Genomic DNA, 18,656 nt, shown 5'->3' with positions numbered 1-18,656 from the left:
TCAAAAGCAATTAAAGACAATACACACTTACCCAGAAGTTCAAGGCTGTATCAGGCAATGGCTGTTATTGTTTTTGTAAATGGCGCTAAGGGACAAAAATACGGGAGTCCAGTTAATTAGAATGACGCAGAATGGTTGGAAATTAAGCGCTGTTATACATGTACAATGCATCAAGGTAAAGTCGTAATGTCTGTCCTAGCAAATATAGCTCATCAGGCTGGTGTATATATCCAGTTTCATCGATACTCAAGGACTGACTGTATTTCTACTACCCCTGGACAGGATGCCAGACCATCGTAGGTTACTTGGCCCCTGGGCCCAAATTCATGGCTTTGCTTACCGCCAAACTCTGCGCTTACGGTCACCTTTCTCCGCTTACGTGCCAAATTTCTGGGCTAGATGTGTAAGCAAAGAATGCCTAGTAACGTGTAGTAAGCACGCACACAAGCAAGAAATCCCTCCTTACCCATGAAATACGCTTGACATAAGCGCTGAATTCCCAGCTTCAGTAAAGCATTGATTCTTTGCTTATGGTAAGCAGAGCCATGAAACTGAGCCCTGATCTTGCCAATACCCATTTGTTCTCCTGGGTGTAGAGAAGCAATTATGATAAAGTGCCTTGCTCAAGGACACAAGTGTCATGACTGACCAGGCCAGGATTCTCACTCACATCCTGTAAATTAATAATGATAATAAAGACTTGTAAAGCGCACTTATCCACCGTGCTGGGTGTTCAAGGCGCATTAAAACAAAAACAAAAGAAAGACAAAACAGACACAACAAAATTAGTCCTTGAAAACTTGTGACATAAGATGCGTTTTTAGAAGAGATTTGAATTTACAGGACTCTTGAGTCCACCGCCCTAGACGTTCGGCCTTGACACCCCATATCATATGTCTTCTAGAAATACCTCAAGATATGTACTTGTCATGTTGAATTCTGCTCTAGAAGGATGCAATCTGTTTATGAACTGACAACGTCAGCTGAAGTAAACTGATGTTTGTTACAGGCAATTAAAAATCAAGGTTTGTGATTGGAAAACAGTACATTTGTACTGTTCTAAGTAGCCTTCACTGACAGAGTTGCATCTTGGCGATCTGGCCTTTTGCTATTTTTTGTCCAGCTGGTGTATTGAGATGGTTGGAGGGGGTACCGTCATTCTAATCCTCGACTTCTCTCGAAATAAGTTCCTTTAAGACTCATTGAAAGATGCATTCGCATAATTGTTTTTGAAATAAGTGTGTACTGTTTGTATCAATTGATCATTTAGTTCAGAAGCTTTTTGAATTTTTTTATTTTTTTTTATTCTGTAAAACAAAACCGAAAAAGTCTTTCTCACCAAACAAAATGTATCTTGCTGATTCGTGTTTCCTTCTTTTTGGTACATCCCAAAAGTTAATAGTATTTCTTGAGTGATAATGCCCTCTTGTGATATCTTGTACCCGTATGTATGATTTATGGCACTTTTTGATACCATTAAAAAATTGTACCTGTACAATTATGATGCTTTCAGAGTACAAAAAAAAACAGATCTTACATGTACCACCTTGGCACAGAAAGAGTTGAACAGAATGGCCGATATAGAAAAGCTGCCTGTAGGCTTAGTTTGTATTACCTGAGCGGGCTGAACACATTTTATGATAAATTTGAGCTTTGAAATATAACTGGGAGAGTGATTAATATCATTGGAGACTTTGTTGACTCTGAAAAGACTGGAGAGTTTATGACCAACTCGAGATTTCGATCAGTATGCTCCGGTTGTTTTCAAGGGAGAGCCAAGCGACAGCGCCAGGGGACTCCAATACTGCTAGAACTTTTCCGTCTGACACAGTTCAGTGAACACACACCATCTTCCTTCCAGCATCTAGTTTTCTCCTTCATGCTTCATCGAGTTGTTGCCTAACTGGATGTACTTGAGCATGCCACATCAAAGTCCGACTTCCTGATGGAAATGATCGAGGCATACTGATTGAAATGTCCAGTTCAGGAATTTCTTCAGAGGAGAAACGTCCAGTTGTTTTATCTTTGGGTTATTTCAGACTCGACAGATCTCATCACAAGAGGTATTTCCATGGTGCTGCTGAAAACCGCCAAGTTTTTAACTTTTGTCTTATTTTTCAAAAGTAGTAATTGTAGTAAGCTTGGGCGATACTTCTTATTTTCATCAACGATTTAATGTCAAAAATATTGAGATATTTGATTATATCGCGACTAATAATAATAATAATAATGATTACATTTATATAGCGCTAATTCATGATGTCAGCAAAAATCAACACTTCAGCTGCAAGAAACCCCCAAAGTACTCTCAGCGTTACAACAAGAAATATAATGGCTACCAGTACCAGCTTTGAGAGCTGGAGAAAACCTGCAGCTGGGCTACCTCAAATCACAAAGGATTGCCGACGGAAACCGCAGTAATGTTTTCTGAGTGGTCCATGATTAGCAGAGTCAGTTGGTGTCGTTCAACGAAAACAACCCAAGCCCCAGCTGCCAATAAGATTGTCCGTTTCTTGAAGATGATCGCGCACGTTTGAATTTACTGTCCGCATTCTTAGCCAATGAGATTTTGGTCCTAACCGCATCCGTTGCTCGTACTGTGTGTAAACATTTATAAGTAGAAAAGGTTTTTAGAAAGGTTATCTCTGCGTAAAGTGTCGGGGTGTACATGTACCTTTCTCCAGAAGGAATCAGTGACGTCTTACGTCTTAAACGTCTAATATCACTTCAGGCCAATCAATAAATAACAAAAGAGATATTGTCAGCTTTGATGATCTACTCACTCAACAGTCAGATGAATGATTCCCATTTCCGGAAAAATGTCCTGTCGTCTTTCCTGTGGAAATTCCTCGTCTTTGTCACACAAGACATGTTGAATAACAACTTCTCCTCACATATCAGTGGTTACTATGTCCAGGGTAAGGTCGAGGAACCTCTTAAGGTGTCAGTTTTCAATTGAATTGTGATCAGGTGCAAATTAAATTGATGAAGTTGCTTTAAAATGTTAAGAATTCAGAACTGACCTAATGAAAGTTAGTTCTTTAATGCTCAGCACTGGTATCGCATCATAACCAGAAGTAATCTACAAGCTTACTTCTGGTCTAGCCTTGGTCATATGGATTCTTTTTCGTTCTTGACATGGACACAAACTCAGATGGTGTAACAAACCCTCATCACTAATAGTCAAAACTTGTGGAGAAGTCTCATGGCTGAATCTGGTGTGTTTGTGTCCTGAGTAATGAAGACTTGAAGTGGTGCACTGATGATAATGTAGAAAACATGACAGTGTCTGAGGTTAATAAAGTGTTTTCTTCCTTTTGATGTGTGTAGATATGAAATTCAAATCTCCCTTTTGGCACCATGGGTTCCAAGGCTTGTGTGGATGGCAATTATCAAAATCCTTTTTGGCACCACGGGTTCTAAGGCTTGTGTGGATGGCAATTACCAAAATCCTTTTTGGCACCATGGGTTTTACGGGTTGTGTGGATGGCCGGTTCAAAAATCACTTTTTTGAAACAACAGGTTCAATGGTTTGTATTGATTGGAGTTTTATATTTTCCGTATTTCCACGAGCGCTCGTGTGATAATGTATTTATCTTCAAGCAAACTTGGCGCGTGACATAGAACACACAATACGCATGGTAGTGATATTAGCCGTGCAATATAGGTTTTTATCACCACTCCATTCTGCGAATCTACTTGGAGGATTAGTGTGTACTTGAAGATAAAGTTTTTTATCACCACTCCATTCTGCGAATCTGATTGGAGGATTAGCTCGTACTTGAAGATAAAGTATAATTATTCATGGTTTATTTAAAATAAAATAAAATCAATTTGGCCGCACGGGCAAAATCACATTGAATTTACAAAAAAAATTACAATTAAAACAAGAAAAATTACAGACAGAGTAAAATTGGGGTTTAACATTAAAAAAGGAACATTAAAATCCCACAAGCAGACAACTTGGTCATTATCAGAGCGGCTGTCTGCTATGATAATATGCACAGCAGTAAAGCACCTTATTATAGGCCAGCGAATCTCACCAGTCTATCACCAACTCAACGGACAAACAATTAAGACACTTGCGTCAATATCAAGCAGTTTTCTCCACATTGGTTCCTCAGTAATAGGGATGAATACCTGAGCAAAATGCTATTGACTCGTAGACCTCTAAGCAAATAGCATGAAGGAAATGTAATGGGGGAGGGGGCCCATGGTCATGCCTTGAGCATGCCAGCTACATGTACTCCCCCCCCCCCCCCCAATGATAAATAAATATAACATGTTTAAAGGTATCTAGAGAGAGAGAGAGAGAGATGATCATGAATGCCCTTGGTTTAATCCGCCCGCCATTTCTGCCCGCCGTTTTGGTCTGTCATGTTTAGGAAGCGTTAGATGAGTAAGTTCAGAGCGAGACAATTCAGTTTTAATAAGGTGGAAATGTTCGCATGACAGAGGGCAGTGTGATCGTGTTTAGTCAAGCTTAAAGCAAAAATTGGCAGGATTGACATACAAATTTTTACATATTATTTGGTATTTTGGATGGTAACCTTATTCTGGGAAGCATACTCGTAAGCCATCAGGAAAAACCATGAGATGGTAATACTCTGCGGTTTGACAGCAATGAAAACAGTCTGCATTTCTTGGGCGTGACACGTCTATACTTGTCGACCTGGCTGGTGACCTCCATTCCACTTCATCCTGCAAGACACAAAGATGGAGGAGAACTAACCATGAGGTCTTGTTGGAATGATGATGAGGGTCTGTACATTTAAGACACAAAACACCAGGTCACCCTCAAGATGGTAATACTCTGCGGTCTGACAGCAATAAAAAAACATCTGCATTTCTTGGGCGAGACACATCTTTTCTTAACCATCCCATCTAATTCTTCAAGATGGTAAGATGGATAAGATTTAACCATGAGGTCTTGTTGTGGTTTTCTTCATTTAAGACACAAACCAGCGGGTCAAACTCAAGATTTTTATACTCTGCGGTTTGACAGCAATAAAAAATCGTCTGCATTTCTTGGGCGTGACACATCTATTCTTGTCGACCTGGCAGGCATCCTCTGCTCCTCTTCTGACAGGAATGATATATAAACAACGCCAGGCTAAACTTCCGGTGCTCAGTGGGGATTCCTCCCAAATCACTGAGTGAAGTTCATCGCTTAGAGATGTTCGTATTGATAGATCATGATATATGACATTCAGACATTAATCTTGTGGCCCTTGGTGCTTGGTGGCTGCGTGATGATTTACCAGAGATGAGGGATTGGTGATGAGTTTTTTTTTTTTTGCATTAGGCTTTGGTTTGGAAGTGTTGATTATCTGAAGGGAAGATGGCTAATATATATATATATTTTTTTTTGCAAGAACAAGGATTAGAGTGTTTGTGGTGGCTGCTGTTTTTTTGTTTCTTTAGTTATTTAGTCCTTGCTTTGGGAACTCTTATGATTTCTTTGTTAATTTTTCAGAATTTTTGTTCAATAACATATTTTTTGCTTGTAAGATGTTCAGAATTTGGTATTTGTTAACAAACTTGATAAGTCGTTTGAAAATAAAAAAAACATCCATTCACAACCTTTCTGCTAACAAAGTCATTACCTTCAACAAACACAAGTTCTTAGATTCTTTTTCTGAACAGCATACTAGCTACATCTGTCAGCTATCTAACCCAAGAAGACCGATGAACAAACCACACCCCCCTAGAATGACGTCAAGTAGCTAGCTAGCCTCCAGGGTCTGTTGTTTTCATCGGTTCTCCGTCGGTCAGACCGGTAATTTCATTGTGGCGCTACAAAGGTATACATGTAAACATGCCCATCATACCTGCATTAACATCATTTCATGTAGTATGCAGTAAATGTTGGCGCAGACATTGCTGTGCACAGTTAAACGCACAGTTGCACTACTGCCAAAATAGTTTCCCTGTGTCGTTCACATTCCAAACACTAATCCTGAGCCGAGTAAAGTAACACAGTAAATTTGCAAAAGGGGGTGAGTCTGAAAATAAGTTTGTCTTTGGTGATGTAAAAGTTAGGAAATTCAAGGGTTATGGTGAAAACACATCTAAAGAGTAATCTAAATGCTGTTTGTCATTTTCCTAGAAAACGGGAAAAGGATTAAGACTAGGAATTTGTTGATGAGACAAAGTTGTTTGTCCCTCCATTCCAAATGTTTTCATCAAGTAAATTGTAAAAGTTTGAGACAATTTTAATACAATAACAGAAATTCCAAAGGTGTTTATTTTGATAACATTTATTTTTCAATGGTTTTGGTGATTTTTTTGATTATTTGATTCAATTTAGTTGGCTATCTGAAGGCACTATCAGCGCACATTTTTAAAGAGACAGTGGCCGGATCTATGTAACATTTTCCTTAAATTATTAACAACTTGTACACCAGGCCTGTATGCTTCGTTTTTTGAAAGGGCAAGGGCACCAAGTCATAATTGTCTCCTTAGTAAAGGGCATCCTGTGAGGAAGTTGTAAATATTTACTTGAGCATTTCAAGTGCACCAAGGCAATGACAAGGTGGCATGGAGGCATCGCCTTTGATGCATCCCTTAGGCTTGCACTTCCTTGGAACAGAAAAAAAAAGGCAAAAACAAATTCAGCTAAAAATAAAACTCAGTGATTTCTCTTTTCTCTCTGCTGCTGTACAAGTACACATAGATTAAGCATAACGGAAATTCAGGTCAACTCCGGGATCAATAAGTCCAAATATCTCCTTTCTAGGATTGTACGTTGATCAGCAGAGAAAGGGCAACACGCGTAAGATGTGCATGGCTGCAGACTCCCTCAGGGGTCTCCGTTACTCACCTTTAGTCTGGCCTCCTGTATTGAGGTCTAACGGCTCGGAAATACATCAAGGTTTCACAAGCCCATTGTGGTGTTTATTTTGACTTCATGCAGCGGTGTCTTGTGGTATTAGGGACTAAATATAGCGTGTTTATGAAGTGCTTGTGTATTCGTGGTGTGGAGGTATTGTAGTGCTTGGGGTAAAACGGGGCCCGTTACCAATCATAGGGAAAGCTACCACAACAGCAGAAATAGAACAGTGAAAAACATCTCGTAGCTTTTCCCTCCGTGTTTGAAGATGTTGTTTTCCCGTCGCCTTACTGGGAAGGAATCAAGCAGAATATAGGAGCCAATGGAAGCTATCCTGTTTAAATAAAAAAAATTATAACTGTCCACTCTTTAATTAATTTGAAAGTCTTTGGAATATTAAGATTACCATAATTAGCAAAATATGAACTTTTGTAAGGTTGAATCGGCCATACATGTAGCTGTTGACAAATTTCTTTCAAATTGATTTGACATATGACAAAAGCATCTTCACACCATCTTTCAATTCACAGTCTACGTGCCTCATGCATTTTTTACTTTGATGGCTGCCACATGGTTATTTTGATAATTGCAATAAAAAAAGTTGCTGTATCTATGACACCCAATAAATATGTAAATTGTCATGAATATGTAAATGTTATGAAAGTGTTGATGTGTGTGGATTAAGTGTCAAATTACCCAATTAATTTGCAAGAAAAGTCATCACAACAATTCGAGAAATGGCTTTGAATTGATTTGTTTAAAACATGTGCAATGCATCATTGAATACTTGATATATATTTCTACTGGTATTCTTGCATATTTCATGCAGACCCATTAACATGTATTCAGTTTTATTTCACATTTGCTAAATTTATACATCCTGTATTTTGTTCTGAAGGACTAAATGTCAAACTTAAACAAAACCACGAAACCGGGTTGTAGTTGTTGATTTATTAGCTTGAAAAGTGTGCCGGAGCTCTCGGAGCTCACGCGAGACAAGAATGCTTGACGTAGAGAGAGAGAGTAGTCGGTGCCTCAGGTATGGTTACAACAAATCCTTTGTTGATTCCCAATCAGCTAGAAAGATGCAGTTCTCCCTCGATGTAAATATACCCCCTCGCTCATTAGAAAACCGAGTCGTTAATCATCCCCTCAAGCACCTGCCGCCAGCTGCAACTTTCTCTTCGTCATGCCCTCCAACTTTCTTGTTTCATTCCAGATTTGTTTCCCCTCTCGGTTTTTTTTTTTACCTGAGTAAGTTTTTGACATCGTTGTTTTTTGTAGAGCATCTCGTCGGAATCTTATAGACATACTTTACACATCTTTAAGCCAGATGCACTTTAACCTAATCACCACCTATAGCAGTTTTTTTGTCTTCAGCTTCTTCCGACCCCCCCCCCCCCCCCCCCCCCCCCCCCCCCCGAATCCATGGAGCTCCTGGAGCAATATCTGTCCTCATCAGAGTGGTTTTCACCCAACACAAACATTTGAGAGTATCTTTTCAAGTTTCAAGTGGCATTCTAAACCATGAATCCTTAGCACCTTAGAGAGAGAATTGCAGTCAAACTGTACTGTTAAAGAAATAGATCGTGAAGATTGTTTCAAATATGTGCTCATGTTTTTTTGAGAGAGAAAAGCTTTAAAAACAGTGATTTGAAGCTTTGCATGGTGTGTACCGATTGTAAGTAGTTGAGATGACAATCATGTGAAAATAGTCTCCTCCTTGAAATAGGTTTTTACAGTGCAGCACCTTGATACAATTATAAGCAAAAAAAGGGCATTGAATGTGAAAAAATAAGAAGTGACTTGGTCATAACTGGCCATCACCCTTGCTGGATCGTGGCCAGGATATAATGGACTGAGCCGACAACTCTACCCGTTTTGCCGGTTAAGTTCTTGCTCCCACTTTTTTATTCCCTTTTTTTATACAAACTATCCTGACAAAATCTTTGATTTCTGAAAACACAAAATCATTTCATTTTGCAGATTAAGTAGAAATAAAATGACATCAGAAAGGACAAATTCTTGGTTTATTCACACTTCGCCTTTTCCCTGCTAGGCTGAGTGCAAGAGGTTTGCATTACGAATGACGTAGTTACTAAAACTCCAATCCGAACCTCTTATGAAATTTTAATATGGCGGTGGGTGCCGTCGTCCCACGATGTTTTGTCAGACATAAGCAGGGCATGTCCTGAATGATGTATGAAGTGTGTAGAGTGTAGGGATTTAGCTCATGACGACGACGTGATCAGAATTTGTATAGTTTCAGATGTAGATAGATGTCTTGTGAAGTTGATTAGCCGATAATTTACGTTATTATATTAGGGGCACCTAAACATCATAAACTGTTGGGACGAGGTGGCAGGTCGTAGGGCCATGAAGCTGTTAAGCAAAAAATATTTTGCTTAGCAGAGAAGACACTATTGTCGTCTAGTTACTGAACGACGTTTTTTTATTTGTTCAATACATAATAATAGACTTTAAACCAACGTTGAGCATTTGGCGAGTTGCCTAGGTGGGAAGATCATCTAAACAAACAAGTTACCAATCAAAAAATCATGGCGTGAGTACTGTTTGTGATTGGTCCCCTTTTAGTTTATACTTAGCAGAAATTGTTATATATCTAAGTTAAAAAAGGTTAGTAGGATTCGAAACTTTAAAAAATGGTTGTAACCCCAAATTACTGGTAGTACTTTCTGTTTTCCTGTTTATAAAAGTGGACATAAAATTTAAGTTAATTTAACTATCTAAAATTAAGTTGAAAAAAACCTGTAAAAAATTGTTCCGCTTGATAATCCCATGCTTCTCATAACAAGCAAATGGCTGATAAGCCAAAGCCATGAAAGAGAGAGGTTTACCACTCTGTGGTCTTTTTGATATCAATTAAAGGCTTGATGCTTTTCCTTTACGTCAGAAGAATGCTACACTCATTAGGTTCAGTCATAAAACAACAACATTCACATTAAAGTAGATTTTTATATAAAAAAATACCTTCAATTCGTGGGGAAGAGTCACTGAAGGTATGTGCTGTACTTAATCACGAGAGAAGATTGATTTATGTTAAACTTCTCTCAAATGGATACAGGATGAAAAACATCACGATGGAAGTGAGGGTTGGCAAAAACAAAAGTAGTGACGTTTTAGGCTCCATGCAGACAGCAACACTAAGTAGCAGGTAATACTTAACGAGAAACAAGATACATGAGCATCTCAACAACAGTCTGTGCAGCTTTTAAACTCGACCATCAAAGTACAGACATATGACGCAGATGGGATATTAATAGCTGTGTATCCAAGATGGTGCTGTTGCTATAGCAACCCTCTGGAGCAGTGACCACTCATTGCAGCTAGGTCTGTATGTAACAAGGCCCTCGTCATCATTTCTGACCTTTGACCCGCTCTGACGGATGGTTGGAGCTCCTTAGGTACGAAGTTTAAACACTTGAGGCTGTGTCTACAGAAACATCTGTGGGATTCCACGCTTGTCGTTAGTTCACCACTTTGCAATTCACAGTGTGGGCAAAGTCCGGGTTCTTTAAAACACTGCACTATCTGAATGGCTCCTCACATGAAAAACCATTAATCATATTGATGTCAGTGGATTAAGTGGAGAAACTTTGATTAGAAATTTTGTTTTTGTGTCCCTTCATTCGTTTTTTTTATAGTAATTATGAGAGTAATTTTGTTAATGTTACACTTATGAGTGACAAAATTGAGGCACTTTTAAGCTTCATCAAACGTAGCTATCAATTTTGGTTTCATTTGTTATTTATGCAAGTTCCCCCAAACAAGTTTAAAAGCCACTCTTGGTATAGGGCTACAAGAACAAAAAAAGTTTAGAGTGGAAAGAACTCGGGGGAGCTGAAGGTAGGAATTGATATTCCTCTTAAAACAATCTAGATTGTGGGATGGAGGGAAACATGCAAGGAGTTCCGAAGAGATGCAGCATGTGGAACAAAGCTGTTTGAATGGCTCCAATGGGGGAGGGACCTACCGCAAACCAATCAAAGTTGTTTAGAACAGAATCTGCTCAGTAGAGAAAACGTTTGCCTTGCAGAAAAAGATTACTACTAGCCAAAATACCATGTCAGGTATATTGTTTGCAATTTGATCCCTGCAAATTTTTGCCAAAAACAAATATATATCTGTAGCATCTTTTCATGCTGAACAATGTCTGTGCACAGACAATTGTGCTGAGCAGATTTTGGTCCACAATTTTGTTTTAGGAAAGAAATAGTTTATAAAAAGTAGACAATATAATTATGGTATTTTGGTTGGTAAATTGTTTCTTCTCAGTATTGCTAAGCGTGCTTACAGCATTATGACGTCAGTACGCCAAAATTACAACGCAGTTTCATAGCTTGTATTTACCATGTAGGAAACTGCGACTGCAAAAACATTGTAGAATTATTCACAGTATACCTTTCAAATGCTATTTATGTGGACATTGAATTGATTACTTAGTGAAAATGTCCATTGTCGTGGCACTATCTTGGGTTGTAATGTTTGTTCTATCACCCCAACAAAACAATGGTTGACATTTAAGCTAGGAGTTCTGAAGGAAAAACTTCTGTTGTTGGTGGATAGATATTAAGTCATATGCACTGTAAAGTTGTTTCTATTAATGCAAGAAGAAACCACAGAACAATATGCTATAGAATTATTGGACATTACATATAAAAAAATAATGAATGGTTGCGGTTTTCAATTTTCCCTTCTTGTCAAATTGATATACAGCTTCAAAAGACTCTGAAGTTAAAACTGTTGTGTATTTTTAAAACCATTTTGCTATTTTTGCTCATTTTTTTTTGTCAGTGATTTTAATGTTTTTCTTGCCTGTACAGCGCTTTGAAACAGTGTATAAATGCATTTAAGTTTAAGTTAAGTTAAAAAGTTCATTCTTCCGTAAGCCCCGCCCACCTCACACAAACTGGCTCCAACGATTACAAGAAGCCCTAAGAAGAATTTTGTTGAATTTTTTTATTTTGTTAAAAATTCTGTGTGCAAATTGAAGTGAAGTTTAACGGTAAATACTAAAGTGTATCTTTCATACAGAGATTGTAAGTGTAGCAATGCAAACTCATTTGGCAGACTCAACTCAAGAACGAGACAAGATTTACTAGATTGATAACCATTATGTGAGCCAAAGAGGGCAGGGGGGGGGGGAAGGGAGGGGGTAGAGGCATTGTTCTTTGAGCTTCACCCCCACTGCTGTGTTTTGTTAGAGCTTTGATTTATACACTTACTCTTCACCATTGAGCTTTAAGAATCACCATAACTTAAAGGCAGTGGACACTATTGCTAATTACTCAAAATAATTATTAGCATAAAGCCTTTCATGGTGACGAGTAATGGGGAGAGGTTGATGGTATAAAACATTGTGAGAAACGGCTCCCTCTGAAGTGCCATAGTTTGCGAGAAAGAAGTAATTTTCCACAAATTTGATTTCGAGACCTCAGATTTAGCACTTGAGGTCTCGAAATCAACTATCTAAACGCACACAACTTCGTGTGACAAGGGTGTTTTTTCTTTCATTATTATCTTGCAAGTTCGATGACCGATTGAGCTCAAATTTTCACAGGTTTGTTATTTTATGCATATGTTGAGATACACCAACTGTGAAGGCTAGGCTTTGACAATTACCAATAGTGTCCACTGGCTTTAAAGGAGGAGATTGTTTCACCATTGGCGCCATACAGTTACCAAGGTTGCAAATAAAAATGTTATGGCTCTTCATTTATGGTGAGCTGCGCTTTAATACATCCACCATTTTCCATCCACAGTGTTTAAGTGCCAAAATTCTGTACTAGCTGTGAAGTAACGTGAAGTATGCACGCACACAAGAAGACATTCCTTGCTAATCTTGTTTGGATATTGAAGTTGTGTTTTGTTACTAATAGTAAGCAGAGTTGCTTAACCACCCTTACACAAATGTTATTAGCAAAAGTCCTTTTTACATTTATCAGTAAGGATTCAAGTTTAGATAAAGAATATCAGCACGATGACATACTTTATTCAACACACATTAATGATGTCACATGGAGGGAATGTGTCGGTGTTTTTTTTTTTTTTTCAGTGACGTTTCCCCCGATGCTCCGTCAAAAGAACAAGTTATTTGCCACGCGCATTATCCCATGCCAGATGTCTGCAGATTCTAACCTTGACATTTTGCCGATGAACGTTATAAATGCTTAATATATCCAAGGATATATCAACTGACTTGAAAGAATGCTGGGCCAGCTTATTCCCTGGGACCTTAAAGATTTCTACATCTGACAACCCCCCCCCCCCCCCCCAACATTAATGTTCTTAGGTTCCAATCACCCTTTTTTCTTCTTGGGTACATTTCAAATTATAATGTTAAAGCAGAAGTGTGTTGATTTTGTGTGTCTGCAATATGAACTTGAGCTTTTTTTTTTTTTACATTGCCACTCACCCCCCACCATGTTGTAAGCCCACAACATGATTGCCCACAAAATTCATACTTGTAATTCTGATGACAATTTTCTTCATCTCACCCCCTCTCCACGCCACAATGCTCTAAGGATCCCTTCACCTTTGTTTAGTTCCTGGGTACATTTCAAATTATAATGTTAAAGCAGAAGTGTGTTGAGTTTATAATAGGATAGATTGTAATTAATCAAGAGTTGTCCTTCGATTGAGATGATCTTCAATGGTGAGAACTTCTTTGTGATGAGGAGAAAGAGACAGTGACGACGTCATTGGTTTCAAGGCATGGTGTTGTTTTATCTCCATCGAGGCCTTTTTGAGATAGATTCAGGAGGCCTTTGCCTGTTTGGGGTTATCTCTGTAGATAAATAAGAATGTATAATGATGGCACTAAAGTTGTGTTAATCGCCTTTCAAAATATGATTTTGTTTGTATAATTATTGGAAAGTATTGCAAGTACGAATTTTGTTGACATTCGTCGTTTTGTGGACTTATTTATTTTGGGTTGTTCTTGGGGTTTTTATGAAATTCAGATATTGCTCTTTCGTGTTGATCAGTAAATTATTTTTAACATCTGCCATTATTTATGATTACCACCATGACCACAGTGAAAGTAATTTTGCAGGGCGGGCTTGAAATTGAGATGGAAACATTATTTTGATCTATGATTATTAAAATATGAATATATTTATCATCAGACAATTTATTGATCATGGTAATATTTATTGATCATCTGGCTATTTATTGATCCTTTGACTCACTGATCACCTGACTATTTAATTGATCCTTTGACTATGTATTGATTATCTAAATATTTATTATCATCTGATTATTTATTGATCATCTGACTATTTACTGATCACCTGACTATTTATTGATCCTTTGACTATTTATTGATCATCTGACTGTTTTGTTGATCATCTGAATATTTATAAATCATCTGACTATTTATTGATCATCCGATTATTTATTTATTGATCATCCGTCTATTAATTGATCCTTGTAGCAATATTTTGTAATTTCCTTAACTGCCATTCTCACTTGGTTTGAGCGGATCAGCATGGCAGTCATCATATTGAACTGTATTACCCTCGGCATGTATCTACCTTGCGAGAAAGAGTGCAACACAGTACGATGCGTGGTTCTAGACGGCTTTGACCACTTCATCTTCGCATTCTTCGCTGCTGAGATGGTCATCAAACTTCTGGCCATGGGGGTCAAAGGTCAACAAGGGTACTTTCATGAGACATGGAATCGCCTTGATTGTTTTATCGTCGTGGCTGGGTGAGTTATCTGTGTTGCCTGTAAATGTCATTCACTGCATGCAGCTTTGATGTTCTTAAGGGAAAAAAAGGGTTTAATTAAGTAACATCAACTAAATGCAATTTACTTGTTTGATTCGTTGAAAAAAGAAGTAAACATATTTGTTTTGTGGTATGCCATGTGTGTATCTACTTGCCAGATAGATTATTGAGAATCTGTCTTGTTACCGCAAACCAAATATATATTGATACCTCACCATACATGCCTTAAATTCCATACAGGAGTAAACATCTATACAATTGTAAAATCTAAATTTGTTCTTTCCTTTTTTGGTTTTTTGTGTTTTAGAAAGGATACACTGAGCTTTTTTAAAATACAAAATATGAGCTGTACTGCTTTAATGTGTAAGAAAAAAGAAGAAGCAATATTTATCTGTGATTTATTGAAAGGCAGAACTTGCCAGACCTTTCGTCTTTGCCTGTGATCGATTAGCATGGCAGGTGTTCTCTAACTTTTCAACTCAGTAGGTTTCATTGAAATGTTATCTACACGCTGACCTTTAGGATTGTTAGAAATGACATCACAGCTCCGTCTCAGATCCATCTCAGATCCAGCTCAGGTCCTGCTCCGAGAATGTTGGAGGTGTGAACATCGCTGGATTTATTTATGGGCTGGGTCAGCGCTAGATGAATGTTGAATAATTTCACACCTTTAAAGGGAAAGTACACCTTTGGTTTTTGGAGCCGTCCGACCGTTTTAATCCTGTATACTATAAAGATAAGTTTATAAGATTTCATTTCAAAAGGTGGTCGGTTTTTGAGATACCGCAGAAAATCTGGAGTGAATATGTCTACGCAGGAAAAAGAATTGCTAATAGGAATAAAACAATCTGAGAAGTGTTACTGACAGTAGGCTTCTCAGATTCAAATCTTGGGACATGAAAAGTGAATTGTTTTAAAAAATGCTTTATACTATTGAGAGCCATTCATTTTAAGAGTGATCCAAACACATACCTTTTGCTTTAAACAAGGGAGAATTAAAGGCAGTGGACACTATTGGTAATTACTCAAAATAATTATTAGCATAAAACCTTACTTGGTAATGAGTAATGTGGAGACGTTGCTTGTATAAAACACTGTGTGAAACGGCTCCCTCTGAAGTAACACAGTTTTCAAGAAGGAAGTAATTTCCCGCGAATTTGATTTCGAGACCTCAAGTTTAGAATTTGAGGTCTCAAAATCAAGCATCTGAAAGCACACAACTTCGTGTGACAAGTGTTTTTTCCTTCTTTCATAGTTATCTCGCAACTCCGACGACCAATCGAGCTCAAATTTTCACAGGTGTGTTATTTTATGCATACGTTGAGATACACCAAGTGAGAAGATTGGTCGTTGACATCTATCAATAGTGTCCAATGTCTTTAAATGAGGAAAGTTTCCTGTGTTGAAAGCTTCTTTACTTTAAGCTTTTAAATACATGAGTTGCATCATCCCTTTAAAGCTGTTGAAAAAGTACTTTCAACTTCTAGGATGTCAATAGTTCAATGCGTTTGATGACGCGTTATGTTTATTTGTACCTGGCTGTTATCTTATAGGCCTATATGCTACAGTAAATTACTTCATTAAGCTAATGGATATACTATAATAATAGTAATGTTAACACGCGGCTCTTATGTAGCGCTTTTTACATCCGAAGGGCATCCCAAATACTTAGTATAATTACTACAGGTATGCTGAGCTGTATTCGAATCTTTAAGACACATTTTACAAAATATGTATTTATACCTCAGGTTACAGTTTACAAGATGCTGTGTTGCAAACTAAGCACAACGTACCATGTCAGAAACAAAGGGGTGAACCCCTTCTTTTAACTTTAACTGCACTGGGTTCTTTTAGGAGCATTTCACAACACACAGGACCAACGGCTTTACGTCCCATCCATATGGACTTGAACCCACTCTGCTGGTCAAAAGAAAAAAACCAAGAATGTGTAATACTTTTTCAAATTCTTAAAACATACAAACTGACATGGCATTCCAAGACCATGCTTGAGGCAGATGTCCACGCAAGAAGAACAATCCCTAATAGGAATACACAATCTGAGAAACGTTACTGACTGTAAGGCTTCTCAGAATCTAATTTTGGGGCATAAAAAGTTAATATCTTTTACATAACCACACTACTTCAAAGTGAAATACTTCTCAAAATACTTTGTACTATCATAAGCTGCTGTAGTCTTCTAACCAAAAGATTTGAAGAGTTACCAAATGTATTTTCCCTTTAACTCCAGTAAATTTGTCAAAACATGAATAATTTTTGGTCTGAAAATCAGAATAAATATTAAAATGCTGATTCATCCCTGCCATTATTTGTTTCAATTCTGATCATAATCATGAAATTGAAGCGAACACTAATTTGTTTTGAATGTTCGCTGCAAATTAAAGCGTGAAGACCTCATGCAGTTGTTATCAACGCAGGAATGTTGGGAGTCTGGAACCCCGTCACTTCGAAAGCATTTCACTTCAATTAATTCATTTACGCACTTCCTCCCGACTATGATGCCGCTGTGAACTGTGTTTCTCATTCGCATAATAACAATTAATTTATTCTTTATGACAAAATAGAAAACAAATATTATTTATGGCTGGTTTTGAGTTAAGTTAAAACTATTCAGACCAGAATGGAAATTTCAGTGTGTGTATTGTTTATCTAAACTAGCAGCCATGTGTGAGGAAAGTAGCACACAAAAAAACCTTTTATTGATTTGTTTTCGTATGAGATAAAACAGTCTTTTCACAATCGATAAAGGAACAAAAGCGCTTATGATTTCAACGATAGCTTTGATCAAAAGCAGACCTGATGGTACACATACAAAATGTTGGCGATTTGATGCAATTTTGTCATTGTTTGGATGGACGCCAAAAAATCATTTCTTATTTATTTTTTTGAAATTACGAGGATTGGGGATGAAAGAAGCTTTTTTGAATTTATGGAAATATATAAACCTATTACACTTCCTGCCGTGTAGTAATAATAATAATAATAATAATAATAATAATAATAATAATAATAATAATAATAATAATAATAATAATAATAATAATAATAATAATAATAATAATAATAATAATAATAATAATAATAATAATAATAATAATAATAATAATAATAATAATAATAATAATAATAATAATAATAATAATAATAATAATAATAATAATAATAATAATAATAATAATAATAATAATAATAATAATAATAATAATAATAATAATAATAATAATAATAATAACAATTACAGTAAACATTTCTACGGCGCTCTACAAAGAACACAGCGCCTCACAAGAAAAAAAAAAAACCCATAAGCCTTGGATGCATTGTTCAACTTGCTGGTGTTTTGCGAAGTTGCATCAGCATCATTTACCAAAGATGAATGTGATGCGTTTAGATGCTGTGTGCGTATTTGTTTCACAATAATGCTGGGAAACGCTGGCATAAAAAAACATCTGCTTATAGTTTGGTTTACAACAAACTACACTTTCAGTGTTCAACTCTGCGCCTTGAACACCCAGCCGGGTGGATATGTGCGCATTACAAGTCTTATTATTAATATTATTATTATTATTATTAATGCAATTCAATATAACATTTATTTCCATCTTGAACGACGTACTTTACAGAATGCAGAAGACAATATTGAGGAGGCCAATTCTACAATAAGTTAATGTATTGTTGCATATAATAACCAAATTTGTAACTAGATATAGACATTCTGGGGACCAAAACCTTTCTTGATATTTTCACCCTCATAAAAAGTTGATTTCAAAATTTCAAAAATTAATTCACTGTGAAGAAATACAACCCATAGAGTTAGTACACATGTACTATAACAGGAAGAAATTACAGTCATCAGACACTGTATGCATCCAAAAAGCAATCATCAGTTAAAGTGTCATATTTTGATTACAATTTAAAATATAATAAAACCTGAACAAAGTATTTCTTCAACACCTTCACTGACTCTCGTGGTTCATGTGAATGTATCATGTACAGTAATTTCAGTAATAACTTGGTTCTGAGATACAACTTCAGTATGTGCTGTGTTCGTTGGT

General features: G+C 37.0%; 1 protein-coding gene across 11 annotated transcripts in view; it reads left to right on the top strand.

The window, feature by feature from the left end:
- The first annotated feature begins 14,328 nt into the window (after positions 1-14,328).
- The window catches only part of LOC117293140 (voltage-dependent T-type calcium channel subunit alpha-1H-like), a 107,349-nt gene continuing 103,021 nt past the window's right edge, over positions 14,329-18,656 (top strand). For all 11 annotated transcript variants that reach the window (XM_033775368.1, XM_033775375.1, XM_033775367.1 and 8 more), the window contains exon 1: positions 14,329-14,566. In XM_033775368.1, the coding sequence (XP_033631259.1) occupies positions 14,343-14,566 (224 nt within the window). In that variant the 5' untranslated portion in view covers positions 14,329-14,342. The remainder of the gene's footprint in view (positions 14,567-18,656) is intronic.

The sequence above is a fragment of the Asterias rubens genome, chromosome 7, assembly GCF_902459465.1.
Source record: "Asterias rubens chromosome 7, eAstRub1.3, whole genome shotgun sequence".
Taxonomy (NCBI): domain Eukaryota; kingdom Metazoa; phylum Echinodermata; class Asteroidea; order Forcipulatida; family Asteriidae; genus Asterias; species Asterias rubens.
This window is presented reverse-complemented; position numbering and strand designations above follow the sequence as displayed.